We start from the raw sequence: 17,449 nt of genomic DNA on the forward strand, positions 1-17,449 counted from the left end.
GTGACTGGGTCAAGAGGTTTGGGAGGGAGCTCTAGGAAGAGAATGGAGTCCAGCAGTTTGGACGCAGGAGGTGGAAAATTAGGGGGCGGAGCCATAGGCGGATCTAGAGGCGGAGCAGCAGGAGTAGGGACTTGAGGTCTCGATGGCAGAGCCGGAGATGGATCCGGAGACGGAGCTGCAGGAGATGGAGTATTTGAGACTCAAGAGGAACCGGAGGATGAGCTGGCAGAGCCACAGGAGGATAGGGGATTTGAGACATAGTTGGTGGAGACCGTGGTGGAATGAGCAGAGCCGTAGGAGGTGGATATCCAGGGATTGAGGGCAGAGCTGTAGGAGACACAGAGGGTGGATCCAAGGAAGGGTCAACGGAGGCAGGTTGAGCCAGGAGAGGTTCAAATGCAGGCGGAGCCGTGGGAGGCACAAAGCCATGAGAGGCTCGAGGGGCGGGGCCGTCGAAGGCTCAAGAGGCAAAGTCATGGAAGGCAGAGTCATGGGAGTATCGAGGGATGAGGCCGTGGAAGGCTCAGGGCTAAGAGCCGTGGATGACTGGGAAGTGACTCCTGTGATAGAGTCCAGGCAGAGACTGGGGAACAACCTCCGTGGTCGTGAGCACTGGCAGAGACTGGGGAACAACCTCCGTGGTCGTGAGCACTGGCAGAGACTGGGGAACAACCTCCATGGTCGTGAGCACTGGCAGAGACTGGGGAACGACCTTTATGGTCATGAATATGGGCAGAGACTGGAGAGATGTCCTTTTCCTTCTCCTCCTGCCAGCAGGGAGTGTGGTTACAGGGACAGTCGAGGTTACAGGCATGGGCACTGGCTCGTTAACCGTGGAAGGTGTAGGCACTGGCCCTGGGTTCCCGCCATAATTCACTGTGTAAGGGAGAAAATAAGGAGTGGCGTTACCTTGGCGACAGGGGCCGTGGAAGGCGTGGAGACAGGGTTTGTCTTGGGGGATGTCAAGAGTGAGAAATGTTGTATGGCTAGGGTGGTTCGAATGTATTCAAGACTCCCTTCCTCCGGGAGGGCCGTGATTCTATGAAAGTTCAATCCCATTCCATAAGTGGTTTTGAGGTAGGTGTCTAGTAAAGGGGTTAGGGAAACAAGTTGACAGAACTTAAGTGTGTATTCCAGGAGAGGAAGGTCTTGACTAAATAGCTCCAGAAGTGGACCTCAAACCTCCATAATCCGGATGAATGTGTTCAGTCCCAATAGAACAAGAAACCTCCCGTTGGGCCCTATTGGTGGTCAGTTCTTCTGTAATGTTGGGTTCATGGACAGCAAGAGAGGAGAAGCAGGAGTAACTTTTCTATCTTTTAATAGTAGTCGCTGGAGTGGAACAAATACAGGGAATAATCAAGGAAACTCGCTGGAACGGCACAAACTATAATGCTAAACATCGCTTAACCAACTAAATAACACTTTAACACCACAACATAACAATACAAGAACTGACAAGGAATGAACAAAACTGGAGGGTATTTATACACAAAGGTGCTGATGAGGTAACTGAGAGGATTGGTGAGGAGGATTGGGAACAGATGGCAGTGATGAGGGCAGTGCATTATGGGAAGTGTAGTCCAGGGGAAATTTAGGAAGGAAGACACAAAAACCATATCAAAATAAGAGTCCACAGAACAGAGCGGTGAATAACGGTGACACTTGTTCAATTTCAGAATATTTTTTATGACTTTTTGCATTGCTTCTTTGTTTATTTTAGAATTTTATCACTATATATACGCCTAAATAATTTACTAGAATATTTTAGTATGATATATATTATAGAATTTCAAATATGATAGGGCTATATAAATATATTACATAATAAATTAGGTTATTATGTAATAAATCATACAAAAATTGAATACAATTTGTATTTATTTAAAAATTACTAATTATCTCATTTTAAAAAAAATGGTGTTTAAAAAAACACCAGTTCTACCAATTTATTATCCTCTAATCTCTGCAGCAAAAATTATCTTACGACAAAAGCTGCTACTGTCTCTTTAAGGCGTTGCCATGGTGAAGCTTTGCGCTTGTTGTTAATGCGTCATCAGTGTTTGTGTAACTGAGGAACAGAGCAACGAAAACTGCACAATTGTCAAAATAATTGAGCTTTTTATTAAAGGTAGGTATTTGTTAGAAACTAAATTTTCATTAGGCTGTATGCATTGCCGTTAATGTTCTTAGACAGATTAAATATGGCGATAGATTATTGATAACCGTGTATTATCTTCAATCAGCAGAGAGTTCATTATTAAATAAACTAAAATGCATATGCACATCACACACATTAGTCTTTACTAGAACCTAATATAAATGTATGCATATTTATTTTGTGGTTATCGATATCACAGACTGGTCCATTTCATTTGCAGATTACCTTGCATTTAAAATGTATATAAATATATGTGTATACAAACACGTGGAAAACTAAAAACAAATAGCTACTAAAAACAATTAAACATGCCAGTGATTCTTAGATGATTAAAACGAATAAACTATTGCTTTGTAGTTCATTCAATTGTCATGGTTCAAAATTGTCATGTTTGTTTGTTTGTTTGTTGTCTACTGTATTTACTCTGTAGATATTTATAGTTTCACATTCTAGATGAATAAGGATTGTTTTAATTTCTCCAGCAGCACCAGCATGTGTGAAGGACCCTCAATGATCTCTGGTCCCATTCCACCAGATCCCACACTGTTTCCTGAATACTACAAACGCCCGTCCTCCGGTAAGACCAAACCATGAGCTCATTGTGTTGCATGTATAATAGTTCATCACTTATATATTTAATCTCATCTCACAGCTCGTGGTCGACTGGAGGGAAACACTGAGAATGGGTCGTCAACTCTTCTAAAAGGTCCATTAGCTCCAGATCCAGTTCTGTTTCCTGGGTGCTACAGTGCTCGGTCGACTCCTCGACCTCGGATTGGTCCCAATGCCGCTCACATCCTAGAGAGAGGCCAGAGGGGGGTTGTGGGAAACCTACTGAAATTGGAGGGAGTATCGCTAAACCCCAATCCAACCAAACCAAGTAATAACAGAACGTATTTTGTTATTATATACAGTTGGGCTCGAAAGTCAGAGACCACTTTTGAAAATGCATCTGTATCACATTCTATATTATTACAGTTTTTTGGTTCATTACAAATTCTGTTATCAGTGTAACGATTTGAGTGAAAGTTGAGTTAAAAAGTACAAAAAAAAAGAAAATACGTAGTATTTGGCATGTCCCCCTGCACTGGAATTGTCATGAATAATGATCGTGTTATCCAGCATGATTTGAGAATGAAAGAGCATCTTGTGTGCTTCAATTGAAGCAAAGGAAATCTCACTGTCTGTACAAAAGGAGTTAACATGGTCAGTGTCACTAATTTACTTACATTTGATTAGTGACATAGAAACAGTGCAGAATCATATATCATAACTGTTTTGTTTTCTTACAACTTTGTGTTTATTTCAAGTTTTTAATTATATTTTGACTTTTCGACCCCACTGTAAAACTAGGTAGGTAAAGTTCGTAGATACAAACATTGATATTGGCTTGACAACCCTTACAGAAAATCTAAACCAGCCGCAAACTTAACGCAAATTTGCAGCTCTTCGCCGGTAGTGGTGAACCTCCGGCAAACCTTTGGCAACAATGGACAGTTTGCCACAAGTTTACTGGAAAGCTCATTTGCATGTGAAAATTATCAGTGGCGAATGTGCAGCAATTTTGTGGTAAATTTGCCATGAACTCTCGATTTTCTTAAGGGAAAGACTTGTCTGAAAATTGTAACTACTTTTAAAAGTTTGAAGTTTATACAGACATAACAGTAAGACAAACAACCAGCTAGCTAGATAAACCCTCAGATGTAGCTAGGCATTGCTAGCATGATCTAGGATGTTGCCAGGTATTGCTAGCATGTTTTAGCATGTAGCTAAGTGTTCCTAGCATGTTGCTAAGTGTTGCTAGCATGTTGATAGGCATTACTAGTATGTTTTAGCTAGTTGCTAGGCAGTGCTAGGCAATGCTAGTATGTTGCTAGGCATTGCTAGCATTTTAGCATGTAGAAAAACGCTCCTAGCATGTTTTAACATGTAGCTATAGGGTTGCTAGCATGTTTCTAGGCATTGCTATTATATTTTAGCTGGTTGCAGCGCAATGCTAACATGTTGCTAGGCATTACTAGCATGTTTAGCATGTAGTTAGGTGTTGCTATCATGTTGCTAGGCACTGAGTGTATGTTTTAGGCATTGCTAGCATGTTTTAGCACAGGGCTAAACATTTTCGGCAAAATCCTAAAACTTTCCAGGTTTAATTTATATTTTGAATAGACTCAGATTTTTGAACACCACAATGTGGGTTTATGTTTTCTCTTTTAATCGTTTAATGTAGTTTTGAGTGTGACTATGGTTTAAGGACGGTGTACCTGTATGCTGGGTTGGAAATCTCAAGGATTAATAGTGGTGTTTTCCTTATTACATCACGTGTTGTTCTGAAAGCAAAAAGAAACCAATGAAACACTGAATGTAGGCTGTCTTCCGCGCAGTCTGACCGAAGCAAAGTGAGAGCGTTTACTCACGTGATTAACCGAAAGTGAAGCGCTGCCGGCTTGTGATGCACGAATGGCTTGCATGCGCTGCACGAGTCTGTTGGGTATACTGCAGTCTCGTCACATTTTAACTTTTTGTTTAGCCTCACATTCAGCTCATGAAAACACGCTGTATGATCATGAGGAAGGATTACATCGAGATGTAGATTGGAATGCAGGTGCGGAATTTATATAAATAAAATCGTCTACTCCTCTCTCGCCATTGCTGGCGTGCCAGTGATTACCCCTCCATGTGCCATAGGTTGCCGACCCCTGTTTTAGCATGTAGCGAAGCATACTTAGCATGTTTTAGCATATTGCTATGGGGTTGTTAGCATGTTGCTAGGCATTGCTAGCATGTTTTAGCATGTTTTAGCATGTTTCTATGGGGTTGCTAGCATGTTGCTAGGCATTGCTAGTATGTTTTAGCTGGTTGCTAGGCAATGTTAGCGTGTTGTTAGGCAATGCTATCATGTTGCTAGGTGTTGATAGCATGTTTTAGCATGTTGCTAGGCATTGCTAGCACATTTTATCTAGTTGATAGGGTGGTCTGGCTAGTTGTTAGGTGTTTCTAGCATGAGAGAGAGGGAGAGACAGAAAGAGAGAGAGAGAGAGAGAGAGACAGAAAGACAGAAAGAAAGAGAGTTGTGTGGGTTTGTTTGCATTTTAACTTTTGAAAGTTGGAGTTTGAATAGTCTTGGCCCATCTTAACATTCCGTCAATGTAAGTCTATGGGATTTTACTGGTATTTGATCACCTGCTGTGTGGAAATCATAAGTCTGGTTAGTTAGAAAAGCTATAGCAACCCATGCCAGAATACTCTGACGGTCTGTCCCACGTTTGGTGTATGTAGTTTGAAAGCTGTAGGAGTTCGAGTTCCTAATTTGAATAGTAATAATACGCTTAAATAGTAGAACAGTATGACTAGCATAACAATGACCACATGTAAAGAGTTTTTCTCTTTTTAGTTATTTCCATCTCCTTCAAATTATCTTCGACAGAGCCTGCTGCACGTGACTTTGGTAAAGAGAACGTCCGCAAGTTACGTGAAATCCAAAGACGCTTTCGAGAGCTGGAGGCACAGAGAGAACATGCCAAGCCCGTGCCAGTTAAAGCTCTTTGGATCTCTCCAAAATATCAAGACGTCCCCTCCAGGGTGATGGCCCAGTTGCAGGTGAGCAAGTTTGGACTCATATTGCACATTCTTCAACTCGTAATTTCAAATTAGTTCAGTTCAAATGTGTTTTATGTTTCACTAGAGGTTTGATATTAGGCAATATAGTGTAATTTATATAATGTTTTCTTAAAGGTATATTCTGGGTTCAGTACAAGTTAAACTCAATCGACAGCATTTGTGGCAAAAATAAAAAATCTGTGTTACAGTGAGACACCTACAATGGAAGTGAATGAGGCCAATTTTTGGAGGGTTTAAAGGCCATTGTATGTGCCACTGTAACCCAGATTTTTGCTAATGCTGTCAATTGAGCTTATCATGTATTGAACTCGTAACATTCCTTTAAAACAAATGACCTGTTCTTAAATCATTTGTCTTTGCTCAAGCCACAAGCTCATCCTCATAATATCTGTTTGTCTCTGTGTTTGTGTAGGAGATGAGTCCCCCTGAGAAAACTGAATGTCAGAACTTCCTGAAAGCTCATTCTTTATGTGGTCGGCCGCAGCTTTCCCGCTCAGATATTGGACAGGCACCAGGCACTGCTGCAGACTCTGATTCTGAAGTGTGTAATATATTTTCATACACACTCAACTCAAAGTTAAAGCACACAGGCAGAGACACATTTAGTTTTTCCTTTTATACGTAATGGCACAGTGATTCATCTTGTGTAAGAATAGCTTCTCTCTTTCTCTCTCTCCCTGGATAATTTCCTGTCGACTTTTATGTGTAGATGGAGGTGAGAGGACGCACGGTGGACTTTGTGAGTCATAACGCTCGTGCCGTGAGAAAGACGACCCTACGGCGATCTCAGTCCTTACAGAACCTCCGGGAGAAAACGCCACCCAGTGCTGTGAAGGGCAAAGTACCACAATAGTGAGTAATTCACATATAATGTTTTATGGTTTTAGTTTGGTTGTAATTCTCATTATTCTCAGTGAATGTTGTCATTAGATTCTCAGTATTATAATACAGCAAGTAAAATCAACCTGTCCAGAGATAATGATTTTTCAAATTAATATCAGCATAAATTTAAAGCAGTACAATAAAGACTTGTATAAACACTTTTAATTAACATGATGTATAAATACAATTTATATATTAAATGTATCATTATTTTTACACACTACAGTTAATAGAATTGTGCAGAGAAATGCCATGTGATGAAAATTAATTGTTAAAGTAAAATAATTAAAATAAAAAGTAAAACAAAACGTAAAAAATAAAAATAAACAAATACAATTATTTGATCCTAAAATAAAAATTGAAAAAAATCATTTGATTCTAAAATAAAAAGTACAATTGTTTGATCCTAAAACAAAAAATAAATAAAACAATTTAAACCTAAAATAAAAATAAGTAAATAAAATCATTTAAACCTAAAACAAAAAATAAACTAATAAAATTATTTGATTCTTAAATTTAAAAAATTATAAATAAATAGTTTGATCCTAAAATAAAAAAATACATATATATAATCGTTTGATCCTAAAATAAAAAATAAATAAATAAAATTGTTTGATCCTAAAACAAAAAAATAAATAAATAAAACAATTTAAACCTAAAACAAAAAATAAACTAATACAATTATTTGATTCTTAAATTAATTTTTTTTATAAATAAATAGTTTGATCCTAAAATAAAAAAATACATATATAAAATCATTTGATCCTAAAATAAAAAATAAAACAAATATTAAAAATAATAAATAAAATCATTTAAACCTAAAACAAAAAATAAACTAATACAATTATTTGATTCTTAAATTATTTTTTTTTTATAAATAAATAGTTTGATCCTAAAATAAAAAAATACATATATAAAATAATTTGATCCTAAAATAAAAAATAAAACAAATATTAAAAATAAATAAATAAAATAATTTGATCCTAAAATAAAAAATAAAACAAATATTAAAAATAAATAAATAAAATCATTTGATCCTAAAATAGGCTTCATTTTCTTGATACAAAATATATTTTCTTTATTTCTTTTGATTTTGGGGTTAAATGTAGGTAACCTGGACATGTTCTTGACAGGGTTCAAGAGAAAGTGAAAACTGTAATAGAGCTGTTCAGGCTGTAGTCCAAAAACCCAGAAGACAATTAGCATTTTCGATCCATGGGTTTCCTCAGAAATTACCTATGGGTTTTTATAATGGCAGCTTTATATTTATGAGTAAAACAAGGCCTGTGGTTGAAATTACCTGAAGAAACTTTCACGTTTTGTTCTAGAACATCAATTACACACAGTCATACCTCAAAAGTTAATTTTGAATTTACAGTGTCTTTTGAAAATTGCTATCACAATGTTGATTAAGGACTACAACTACCATCAGCATGATAGCTACTTCCTTTACAAAATTCTTATTTAGCGACGGGTTAGCAACATGCATTTTTAAAAGACACAACGGCTTCAGAATCCACAACTGAACAATGAAGGTGTATAATTTATGTTCTAGAACAAATCATGAAAGTCTCTTCAGACAATACATCTGCAATCATGTGCATATTGCTTCATGTGCTATTTCTTTGATGCATTATTGTTGGTTAAACCACTTTTTCCTGTATTCTGTGTCTCTGTTTTTGTAAGTCTGGAGCAGAGGAAGGAACATTGGAAGAAAGAGGCGGAAGAGAGACGGAAAAACACGCCTGATCCATCCATCCCTGATGGACACACACAGATGTCTGAAAGAGAGAGACAGGAAACACTGCAGTCGCTCAAAGAGAGTATGTGTCCACTCACACTGTCAGGTTTCCTTTAGTCATTGAAGAGTCTTTGATTTTGGTTATGATCGTAATAGCAAACTAACATGCTACTTTTAATATTTCTGCAATGTATAGTACATATACTGACCTAATACATTTGATCAAATGTGCAGTAAACATCAGAGCACAACAGATGTTTATTGTGAAACAATGCATACTTTTTCATTTACTATTTTGGAATAAAAATGAGTATACATTTAAGCTAGCATTCCATTCTGAACAGTCTTTGTCTCTGTAGCTCACAGGTCTCTGGTGAATGAGCTGCTCTCTCTCCCGGTGAAATCAGACACACTAAGTATTCGCTCGCGACGTGCAGAACTTGATCAGCGTCTCTCAGAAGTCGAGGAGGCCATCAAAATCTTCTCACGTGACAAAGTCTACGTGAAAATCAACTCTTAGATCACTCCTATCAGACTGTTTCTTCTACTGTATATTGCTCAGTTAGTAGTATGCTTTTGCATTAGTTTTGTTTAATTAATTTGAAGTGATGTATCACAACCTGCTCTTATTTTTTTCTTGTCATGGACACTGTAAATCGGAGGTGTGTTATGAAATATAACACATTAATGGCAGAAATTAATGATTTATTTTTGATTATCAGCTTATTCTGTCGGAATCGTTGGATTTGTTTGATGTGACTTTGGAGGGAATTTGTACTTTTGGAGATTTTCCACATATTGCAGATGGGTAATTTTTCAATTGCGGTGGCAGATGCCATTACTCACTTTTAGATAGAAATAAATCAACTGCAATGTACACAATTTATTTAGAAAACCGTATATGTTTCAAAAGACTTTTAATTTGTAACAGATGAGTAGATGAGTGCAAGTGAGTAGAGATGTTTTTTTTTATTTAAAAAAAAGTAATAAAAATAGAATAAAATAAAAATTACGTTAAAATTAAAAATAAAAATGTTGTAAAATATTTCTATGTAAATTAAATAATTAATTAACCCTTTAAGCTCGGATGGGCCCGCCGAGAATTTTTTTTTCTTCAATACAGTATGTTAATAACTAAAGTATTGGCCAACACAAAATAGGTATCGTTTGAAAGTTTAGAAGCTCTACCTTCCAATGCATGTACACATTATGACCAAAACTGAACAAGTGCTTTGAAATTTGCAGACAAATCAGAAGTGTTCCATTTTGAATATTTATATGAAAACATGGCACTGTACATATTATTGTAATCAGTAAAAACATCAAACTGATCAAATATCCATGTGTCATATGTTGTTGGAAAGCTCTCAAAGAGTAGAATACAACCGCCTATTTGTTTTACTCACAGACAAAAATATAGTGAGTAATAGCTAAGTATATGTCTTTGACAATTATATTGGTGTTGCTTATATGCCGCGTTTTCGCTTATAACTTAATGAAAAATAAACGTAACAAAATATCACATATCATTACTTAGAGGAGGTGATTGTCTTTCAAGTGAGCCCACACACAAGGTAATCGGATGCATAGATCATTAGATAATCCACATGAAGCACAATGTTACATATGACCACCAGGAGATGGTGCCAAATACATGACACAGACTCAATGATGACTCAAATGGCACAGAATGAAACTCATTCTGTGAAATCTCATTACTAAAATCATGTCTGCATGCTATGCAAACCTTTAGTCGTTGTGTTTGCATGTGTAGTTAGTTCTTATGTACAATTATTATGTTTTATTTGTTTGGAGAGGCTTTTAGACACTATGATAAATTATTTTTGTAATGTTATAATTTTTGATTGCTTTGTCGTATCAACACCAAAAAAAATTTTGGATACAGTTGACATTTTTGGGAACAAACCAAATGCAGTTTTTCAGAACCGCCTTATTTACACCCAGAGAAATATTTTGAAAAATTTTTTTTTTAAGTTTCTTAGGCTGTGAGTCTATTTTTTAAATATATATATATATATATATATATATATATATATATACACACACATTTTCTTTACAATGACACCAAACACTTGACCCTCTTTGTATTTTTATAGAGTTATAAGCCTTTTTGGGTGTGCCACTAAAACAGGAAATCTTTAAAAACACACTCAGAGCTTAAAGTGTTAATAATTTACATAAAAACAGTTGTTACTTATTTTAATGTCAGTGTTGTTTATGCAATGTAAAAACATCTGCATGACTTTTATAAAAAACACTTTCTTTTTTTAACTTCCTTGGGTTGTGTTGTGAGGGGGTAGCCACTGACCAAACAGTGGTGTTACTGGTTCCCATTATTTTTAGATACAGTTGGAGGAATACCACTGACAAAAGTGCATGCCAGCCAATGGCAAATAAACTTTTTTTTTTTATTCTAAGTTTATATTTCAATTGTAGAAAGAAAAGAAAATGTTATAGCATTGTATGTTTACTGGATGATTAATTATGAGTTTCATAATTGTACTGTATGCGTTTCATTTTTGAAAATGTTTAAGATGAAAGTGGCACCACAATTGTAGAATAACTCACAAACAACATTGAAATGAAAGTATTGTCACTGCCACATACAGTAATAATTGCTGAATGTATATTATGGCACTTGTGCTAACCCTCAAATTAATTATACTGCAGTTGTTTATTATAGTATGATTAGGATAGTTTTAAATTGTTTTTGATGTATTATTATAATGAATTTCAGTATTACAGTACTGAAAAGTTAATGGTATTTGTTTTGAATGTGAGGTAACATTAAATATGCTGTTTTAAAGAGTAACACTGAAAAACACAAAACTATTGTTTTATCATTTCAAACCTAACACACTTTGTGAAATGTTTTGCTTGTAAAGTGGGCTTGTGATACATTTATTTTAAAATAAATTACACTTGCTTTAATATTTTCTTATCCAATACGATGACATTCATGCATTTTTAAGTGTGCAAATTATCTTTTGGTTCTCTGTATTTATAATTACTGGGCGTGTCCGTATAAATATAAATATTTAATGACGCTCTCGATTAGTCAACGAATGCGCAGTGGGAGTGGCACTGTGAAGCCCCGCCTCCAAAGTATTTCTTGGCTACAATGCTAAGGCTAAGGCTTTGTCTAGTTGCCTCACTGAGCCGGAGCTTCTCTTTGCTAGTATAAAGTACAAATAAACATCCATATTTTAAATCCACGATCAATTTAAACTATGAGCAAACGAAAAGCGCCACAAGAAACTTTAAACGAAGGAATCACAGACTTTCTGATAGGTGAGTGTTGCATGTGACAGCTCAGGTTAGCATGTGGCTAAGCTAACTGGCCCTTTAAATACAGAATGAATGAAGACAAAAAGATTTATCAGAGATATAAAGGCTGTTGTTACAAGGAAAGTCACTTTAATTGGACCTTAGACCTTTTCTAAATGCATACATGGATAGAAAACAGCAATTATTAAACTACTATTAAAGGGACAGTTTCAAAATGTGATGTCCATTAAACAAAACAAAGCTAAACTGATTTTTACAGCAGTGAATTAAACTTGCCTGAATTAGACTCATATTCATATATATATATATATATATATATATATATATATAATAATTATTATTATTATTATTAGACTTACCAATGATCAGCAAATGTTTTGCTAGCCCAAGCATTTTTGGTTTCTTTATCTAAAATAAATGCCTATAAATGGCATTTTAATGCTAAATTGTGCAGCTGGTTTACTAAAGTAGATTACAACACAATTTCTATGGTTATTCTCTTTTCAGAGTTGGCCAATTACGAGAGAAATGTCAACAGAGCCATCCATAAATACAATGCTTACAGGTAAGATAGTCATATGTGTTATGTCTAGTAGCATAAGCTCCCCCCTGTGGGCCCCTAGAATCATTACCACCTTTCACCCCTCTAGCTACGGCCCTGCATAAGCTATAATGTCATAACTAGAAATGTATAAGTGTATAACTTATATTTGTCCCATATGACACTTTCTGTTCAGAAAAGCAGCATCTGTGATTGCCAAATACCCACAGAAGATCAAAAGTGGAACAGAAGCGAAGAAACTGGTACACAATCTTTAGTTTTACTTCTAGTAGTTTTGTGAGTCCTGAAATGCAGTGTAAAAGTTTTCATTAATAAATTATGTCTCTCTCAGGATGGAGTTGGTGCAAAGATAGCTGAGAAAATTGATGAGTTTTTAACTACAGGAAAACTGCGTAAATTGGAAAAGGTATTTTAATTTATTGGAAAAACAAGCTTTGATTTATATATTATTTAACTGTAGACCTGTGTTTTTGCTTTGAGACCTCCACATCTGTCTTAGTTTATATAATCATTCATTATGGAAGCAGATAGAGTAATGTAATGCTGTTTAACATATAGGCGTAAAAAGCCAACATATATATGACTATATACAGTATATATACACTCTTTTTCACTTAATGGAAAACAAAATCTAGCTGCCAACCACGATACTCTAACTGACATACTATGATGCCATATATATTCTATACGTATATTTGAAAGTTTAATGCCTATCCTATATATTATTACATGCACATATGTTAAATATACTGTATAGATTCTAACGGGGCATGTTATATATATTGTATAGATGCTAACAGAGATGTAAGTTATATATACTGTATAGATTTTACCAGGGATGTATGTTATACTGTATATCCTGTACAGATTCTAACAGGCGTGTTATATATATATATATATATATATATATTGTATAGATGCTAACAGAGATTTATGTTATTTATCCTGTATATATTTTAATAGGGACGCATGTTATATATTTTCTATACATTCTAACAGGGTTGAATGTTATATATACTGTATAGATTCTAACAGGGACATACATTATACAGTATATTATAGTATATATTCTAATAGGGACTTATGTTATATATTTTCTATACATTATAACAGGGGTGTACGTGATGTCTACTGTAAAGATTTTAACAGGGACATATGTTATATATACTGTATAGATTATACCTGGGAAATGTGTTATGTATACTGTATAGTTTCTAATGGGGATGTATGTTAAATATTCTGTATAGGTTCTAACAGGGACAAATGTTATATATTCTAGTATAGATTCTAATAGGGACACATGTTATATATTTTCTAGACATTCTAGCAGGGGTGTATGTTATATCTACTGTATAGATTTAACAGGTACATTTGTTATATACAGGTGCATCTCAATAAATTAGAATGTCGTGGAGAAGTTCATTTATTTCAGTAATTCAACTCAAATTGTGAAACTCGTGTATTAAATAAATTCAATGCACACAGACTGAAGTAGTTTAAGTCTTTGGTTCTTTTAATTGTGATGATTTTGGCTCACATTTAACAAAAACCCACCAATTCACTATCTCAACAAATTAGAATATGGTGACATGCCAATCAGCTAATCAACTCAAAACACCTGCAAAGGTTTCCTGAGCCTTCAAAATGGTCCCTCAGTTTGGTTCACTAGGCTACACAATCATGGGGAAGACTGCTGATCTGACAGTTGTCCAGAAGACAATCATTGACACCCTTCACAAGGAGGGTAAGCCACAAACATTCATTGCCAAAGAAGCTGGCTGTTCACAGAGTGCTGTATCCAAGCATGTTAACAGAAAGTTGAGTGGAAGGAAAAAGTGTGGAAGAAAAAGATGCACAACCAACCGAGAGAACCGCAGCCTTATGATTGTCAAGCAAAATCGATTCAAGAATTTGGGTGAACTTCACAAGGAATGGACTGAGGCTGGGGTCAAGGCATCAAGAGCCACCACACACAGACGTGTCAAGGAATTTGGCTACAGTTGTCGTATTCCTCTTGTTAAGCCACTCCTGAACCACAGACAACGTCAGAGGCGTCTTACCTGGGCTAAGGAGAAGAAGAACTGGACTGTTGCCCAGTGGTCCAAAGTCCTCTTTTCAGATGAGAGCAAGTTTTGTATTTCATTTGGAAACCAAGGTCCTAGAGTCTGGAGGAAGGGTGGAGAAGCTCATAGCCCAAGTTGCTTGAAGTCCAGTGTTAAGTTTCCACAGTCTGTGATGATTTGAGGTGCAATGTCATCTGCTGGTATTGGTCCATTGTGTTTTTTGAAAACCAAAGTCACTGCACCCGTTTACCAAGAAATTTTGGAGCACTTCATGCTTCCTTCTGCTGACCAGCTTTTTAAAGATGCTGATTTCATTTTCCAGCAGGATTTGGCACCTGCCCACACTGCCAAAAGCACCAAAAGTTGGTTAAATGACCATGGTGTCAGTGTGCTTGACTGGCCAGCAAACTCACCAGACCTGAACCCTATAGAGAATCTATGGGGTATTGTCAAGAGGAAAATGAGAAACAAGAGACCAAAAAATGCAGATGAGCTGAAGGCCACTGTCAAAGAAACCTGGGCTTCCATACCACCTCAGCAGTGCCACAAACTGATCACCTCCATGCCACGCCGAATTGAGGCAGTAATTAAAGCAAAAGGAGCCCCTACCAAGTATTGAGTACATATACAGTAAATGAACATACTTTCCAGAAGGCCAACAATTCACTAAAAATGTTTTTTTTATTGGTCTTATGATGTATTCTAATTTGTTGAGATAGTGAATTGGTGGGTTTTTGTTAAATGTGAGCCAAAATCATCACAATTAAAAGAACCAAAGACTTAAACTACTTCAGTCTGTGTGCATTGAATTTATTTAATACACGAGTTTCACAATTTGAGTTGAATTACTGAAATAAATGAACTTTTCCACGACATTCTAATTTATTGATATGCACCTGTATACTATATAGATTATAACTGGAAAATGTGATATGTAAACTGTATAGGTTCTAACAGGGACAGAAGTTGCATATACTGTATAGATTCCAACAGGGACATATGTTAAATATAATGTATAGATTCTAGTATGGATGTATGTTATACTGTATATATTGTATAGATTCTAACAGGGACGTATGTTATATATTTTCTATACATTTTAAAAGTGATGTATGTTATATCTACTGTATAGATTTTAACAGGGACATATGTTATATATCCTAGTATATACACCGATCAGCCACAACATTAAAACCACCTGCCTAATATCGTGTAGGTCCCCCTCGTGCCGCCAAAACAGCTCTGACCCGTCGAGGCATGGACTCTACAAGACTTCTGAAGGTGTCCTGTGGTATCTGGCACCAAGACGTTGGCAGCAGATCCTTAAGTTCTTATAAGTTGCGAGGTGGGGCCTCCATAGATTGGACTTGTTGGTCCAGCATATCCCATAGATGCTCAATAGGATTGAGATCTGGGGAATTTGGAGGCAAGTCAACACCTTGAACTCTTTGTCATGTTCCTCAAACCATTCCTGAACAGTTTTTGTAGTGTGGCAGGGCGCATTATCCTGCTGAAAGAGGCCACTGCCATCAGGGAATACCGTTGCCATGAAGGGGTGTACGTGGTCTGCAATAGTCTTTAGGTATTTGGTAAGTGTCAAAGTAACATCCACATGAATGTCAGGACCCAAGGTTTCCCAGCAGAACATTGCCCAGAGCATCACACTGCCTCGGCCAGCCTGACTTTTTCCCATAGTGCATCCTGCTGTCATCTCTTCCCCAGGTAAATGATGCACATGCACCCCGCCGTCCACATGATCTAAAAGAAAACGTGATTCATCAGACCAGGCCACTTTCTTACATTGTTCCATAATCCAGTTCTGACACTCACGTGCCCATTGTAGGCACTTTCGGCAGTGGACAGGGGTCATCATGGGCATTCTGACCATCTGCGGCTATGCAGCCCCTTACGCAGCAAGCTGCGATGCACTGTGTGTTCTGACATCTTTCTATGACGGCCAGCATTACGTTTTTCAGCAATTTGTTCTACAGTAGCTCTTCTGTGGGATCGGACCAGACGGGCCAATCTTCGCTCCTCGCGTGCATCATTGAGCCTTGGGTGCCCATGACCCTGTCGCCGGTTCACCGGTTGTCCTTCCTTGGACCACTTTTAGTAGATGCTAACCACTGCATACCGGGAACACCCCACAAGACCTGCTGTTCTGGAGATGCTCTGACCCAGTCGTCTAGCCATCACAATTTGGCCCTTGTCAGAGTCGCTCAGATCCTTACACTTGCCCATTTTTCCTGCTTCCAACACATGAAATTCAAGAACTGACTGTTCATTTGCTGCCTAATATATCCCACCCCTTCGCAGGTGCCATTGTAAGGAGATACTCAATGTTATTCACTTCACCTGTCAGTGGTTTTAATGTTGTGGCTTATCAGTGTATTCTAATATGGAGGCATGTTATATATTGACCTCTCTCATCAACAAGGTGTTTCCGTCCACAGAACTGCCGCTCACTCCGAATGATGCCAAAAACAAAAAACATCCAGTGAGCAGCAGTTTTGTGGACAGAAACGCCTTGTTGATGAGAGAGGTCAACAGAGAATGGCCAGACTGGTTTGAACTGACAAAGTCTACAGTAACTCAGATAACCACTCTGTACAATTGTAGTGAGAAGAATATAATCTCAGAATGCTATTCTGAGATGCGGGTTGGCGCTGTTTTGGTGGCACAAGTGGGACCTACACAATATTAGGCAGGTGGTTTTAATGTTGTGGCTGATCGATGTAGATTTTAACAGGGACATATGTATGTTATATATACTGTATAGATTATAACTGGGAAATGTGTTATGTATACTGTATAGCCTTTTATATATCCGGTATAGATTCTAACCTGATCATGTGATCTGTATGTTTGGTCTTTAGATTCGCGGTGATGACACAAGCTCCTCCATTAACTTCTTAACCAGAGTGACTGGAATCGGGTATGACACTCTTTATGTTGAGTAAACAATCACAGCAACAATAGTGTTGACTAATACATTTGTAATGTACACAATCTGTCTTTCTCATTTTAGTCCTGCTGCAGCGAGGAAGTTTTATGATGAGGGTGTCAGGACATTAGAAGGTTTGTATACTGTCATTTACATAAAGGGTTCTGTT

General features: G+C 36.9%; 2 protein-coding genes across 4 annotated transcripts in view; both read left to right on the top strand.

The window, feature by feature from the left end:
* The window catches only part of enkd1 (enkurin domain containing 1), a 14,118-nt gene extending 2,774 nt beyond the window's left edge, over positions 1–11,344 (top strand). Inside the window, exons 1-8 of one of the 3 annotated variants that reach the window (XM_051653251.1) lie at positions 2,037–2,131; positions 2,647–2,738; positions 2,814–3,041; positions 5,586–5,758; positions 6,192–6,320; positions 6,489–6,631; positions 8,348–8,484; positions 8,762–11,344. In XM_051653251.1, coding sequence (XP_051509211.1) covers positions 2,654–2,738; positions 2,814–3,041; positions 5,586–5,758; positions 6,192–6,320; positions 6,489–6,631; positions 8,348–8,484; positions 8,762–8,922 — 1,056 coding nt within the window. In that variant the 5' untranslated portion in view covers positions 2,037–2,131; positions 2,647–2,653 and the 3' untranslated portion in view covers positions 8,923–11,344. Of the gene's footprint in view, positions 1–2,036; positions 2,132–2,643; positions 2,739–2,813; positions 3,042–5,585; positions 5,759–6,191; positions 6,321–6,488; positions 6,632–8,347; positions 8,485–8,761 lie in introns of those variants that run through there. The other 2 variants (XM_051653250.1, XM_051653252.1) reach the window with 2 other exon arrangements.
* Positions 11,345–11,530: 186 nt separating this feature from the next.
* The window catches only part of LOC127415140 (DNA polymerase beta), an 11,305-nt gene continuing 5,386 nt past the window's right edge, over positions 11,531–17,449 (top strand). The window contains exons 1-6 of the mRNA XM_051653723.1: positions 11,531–11,714; positions 12,219–12,276; positions 12,449–12,515; positions 12,605–12,679; positions 17,213–17,271; positions 17,365–17,414. Of these exons, the coding sequence (XP_051509683.1) occupies positions 11,654–11,714; positions 12,219–12,276; positions 12,449–12,515; positions 12,605–12,679; positions 17,213–17,271; positions 17,365–17,414 (370 nt within the window). The 5' untranslated portion in view covers positions 11,531–11,653. The remainder of the gene's footprint in view (positions 11,715–12,218; positions 12,277–12,448; positions 12,516–12,604; positions 12,680–17,212; positions 17,272–17,364; positions 17,415–17,449) is intronic.

The sequence above is a fragment of the Myxocyprinus asiaticus genome, chromosome 24 (genome assembly GCF_019703515.2).
Source record: "Myxocyprinus asiaticus isolate MX2 ecotype Aquarium Trade chromosome 24, UBuf_Myxa_2, whole genome shotgun sequence".
Classification (NCBI taxonomy): Eukaryota; Metazoa; Chordata; class Actinopteri; order Cypriniformes; family Catostomidae; genus Myxocyprinus; species Myxocyprinus asiaticus.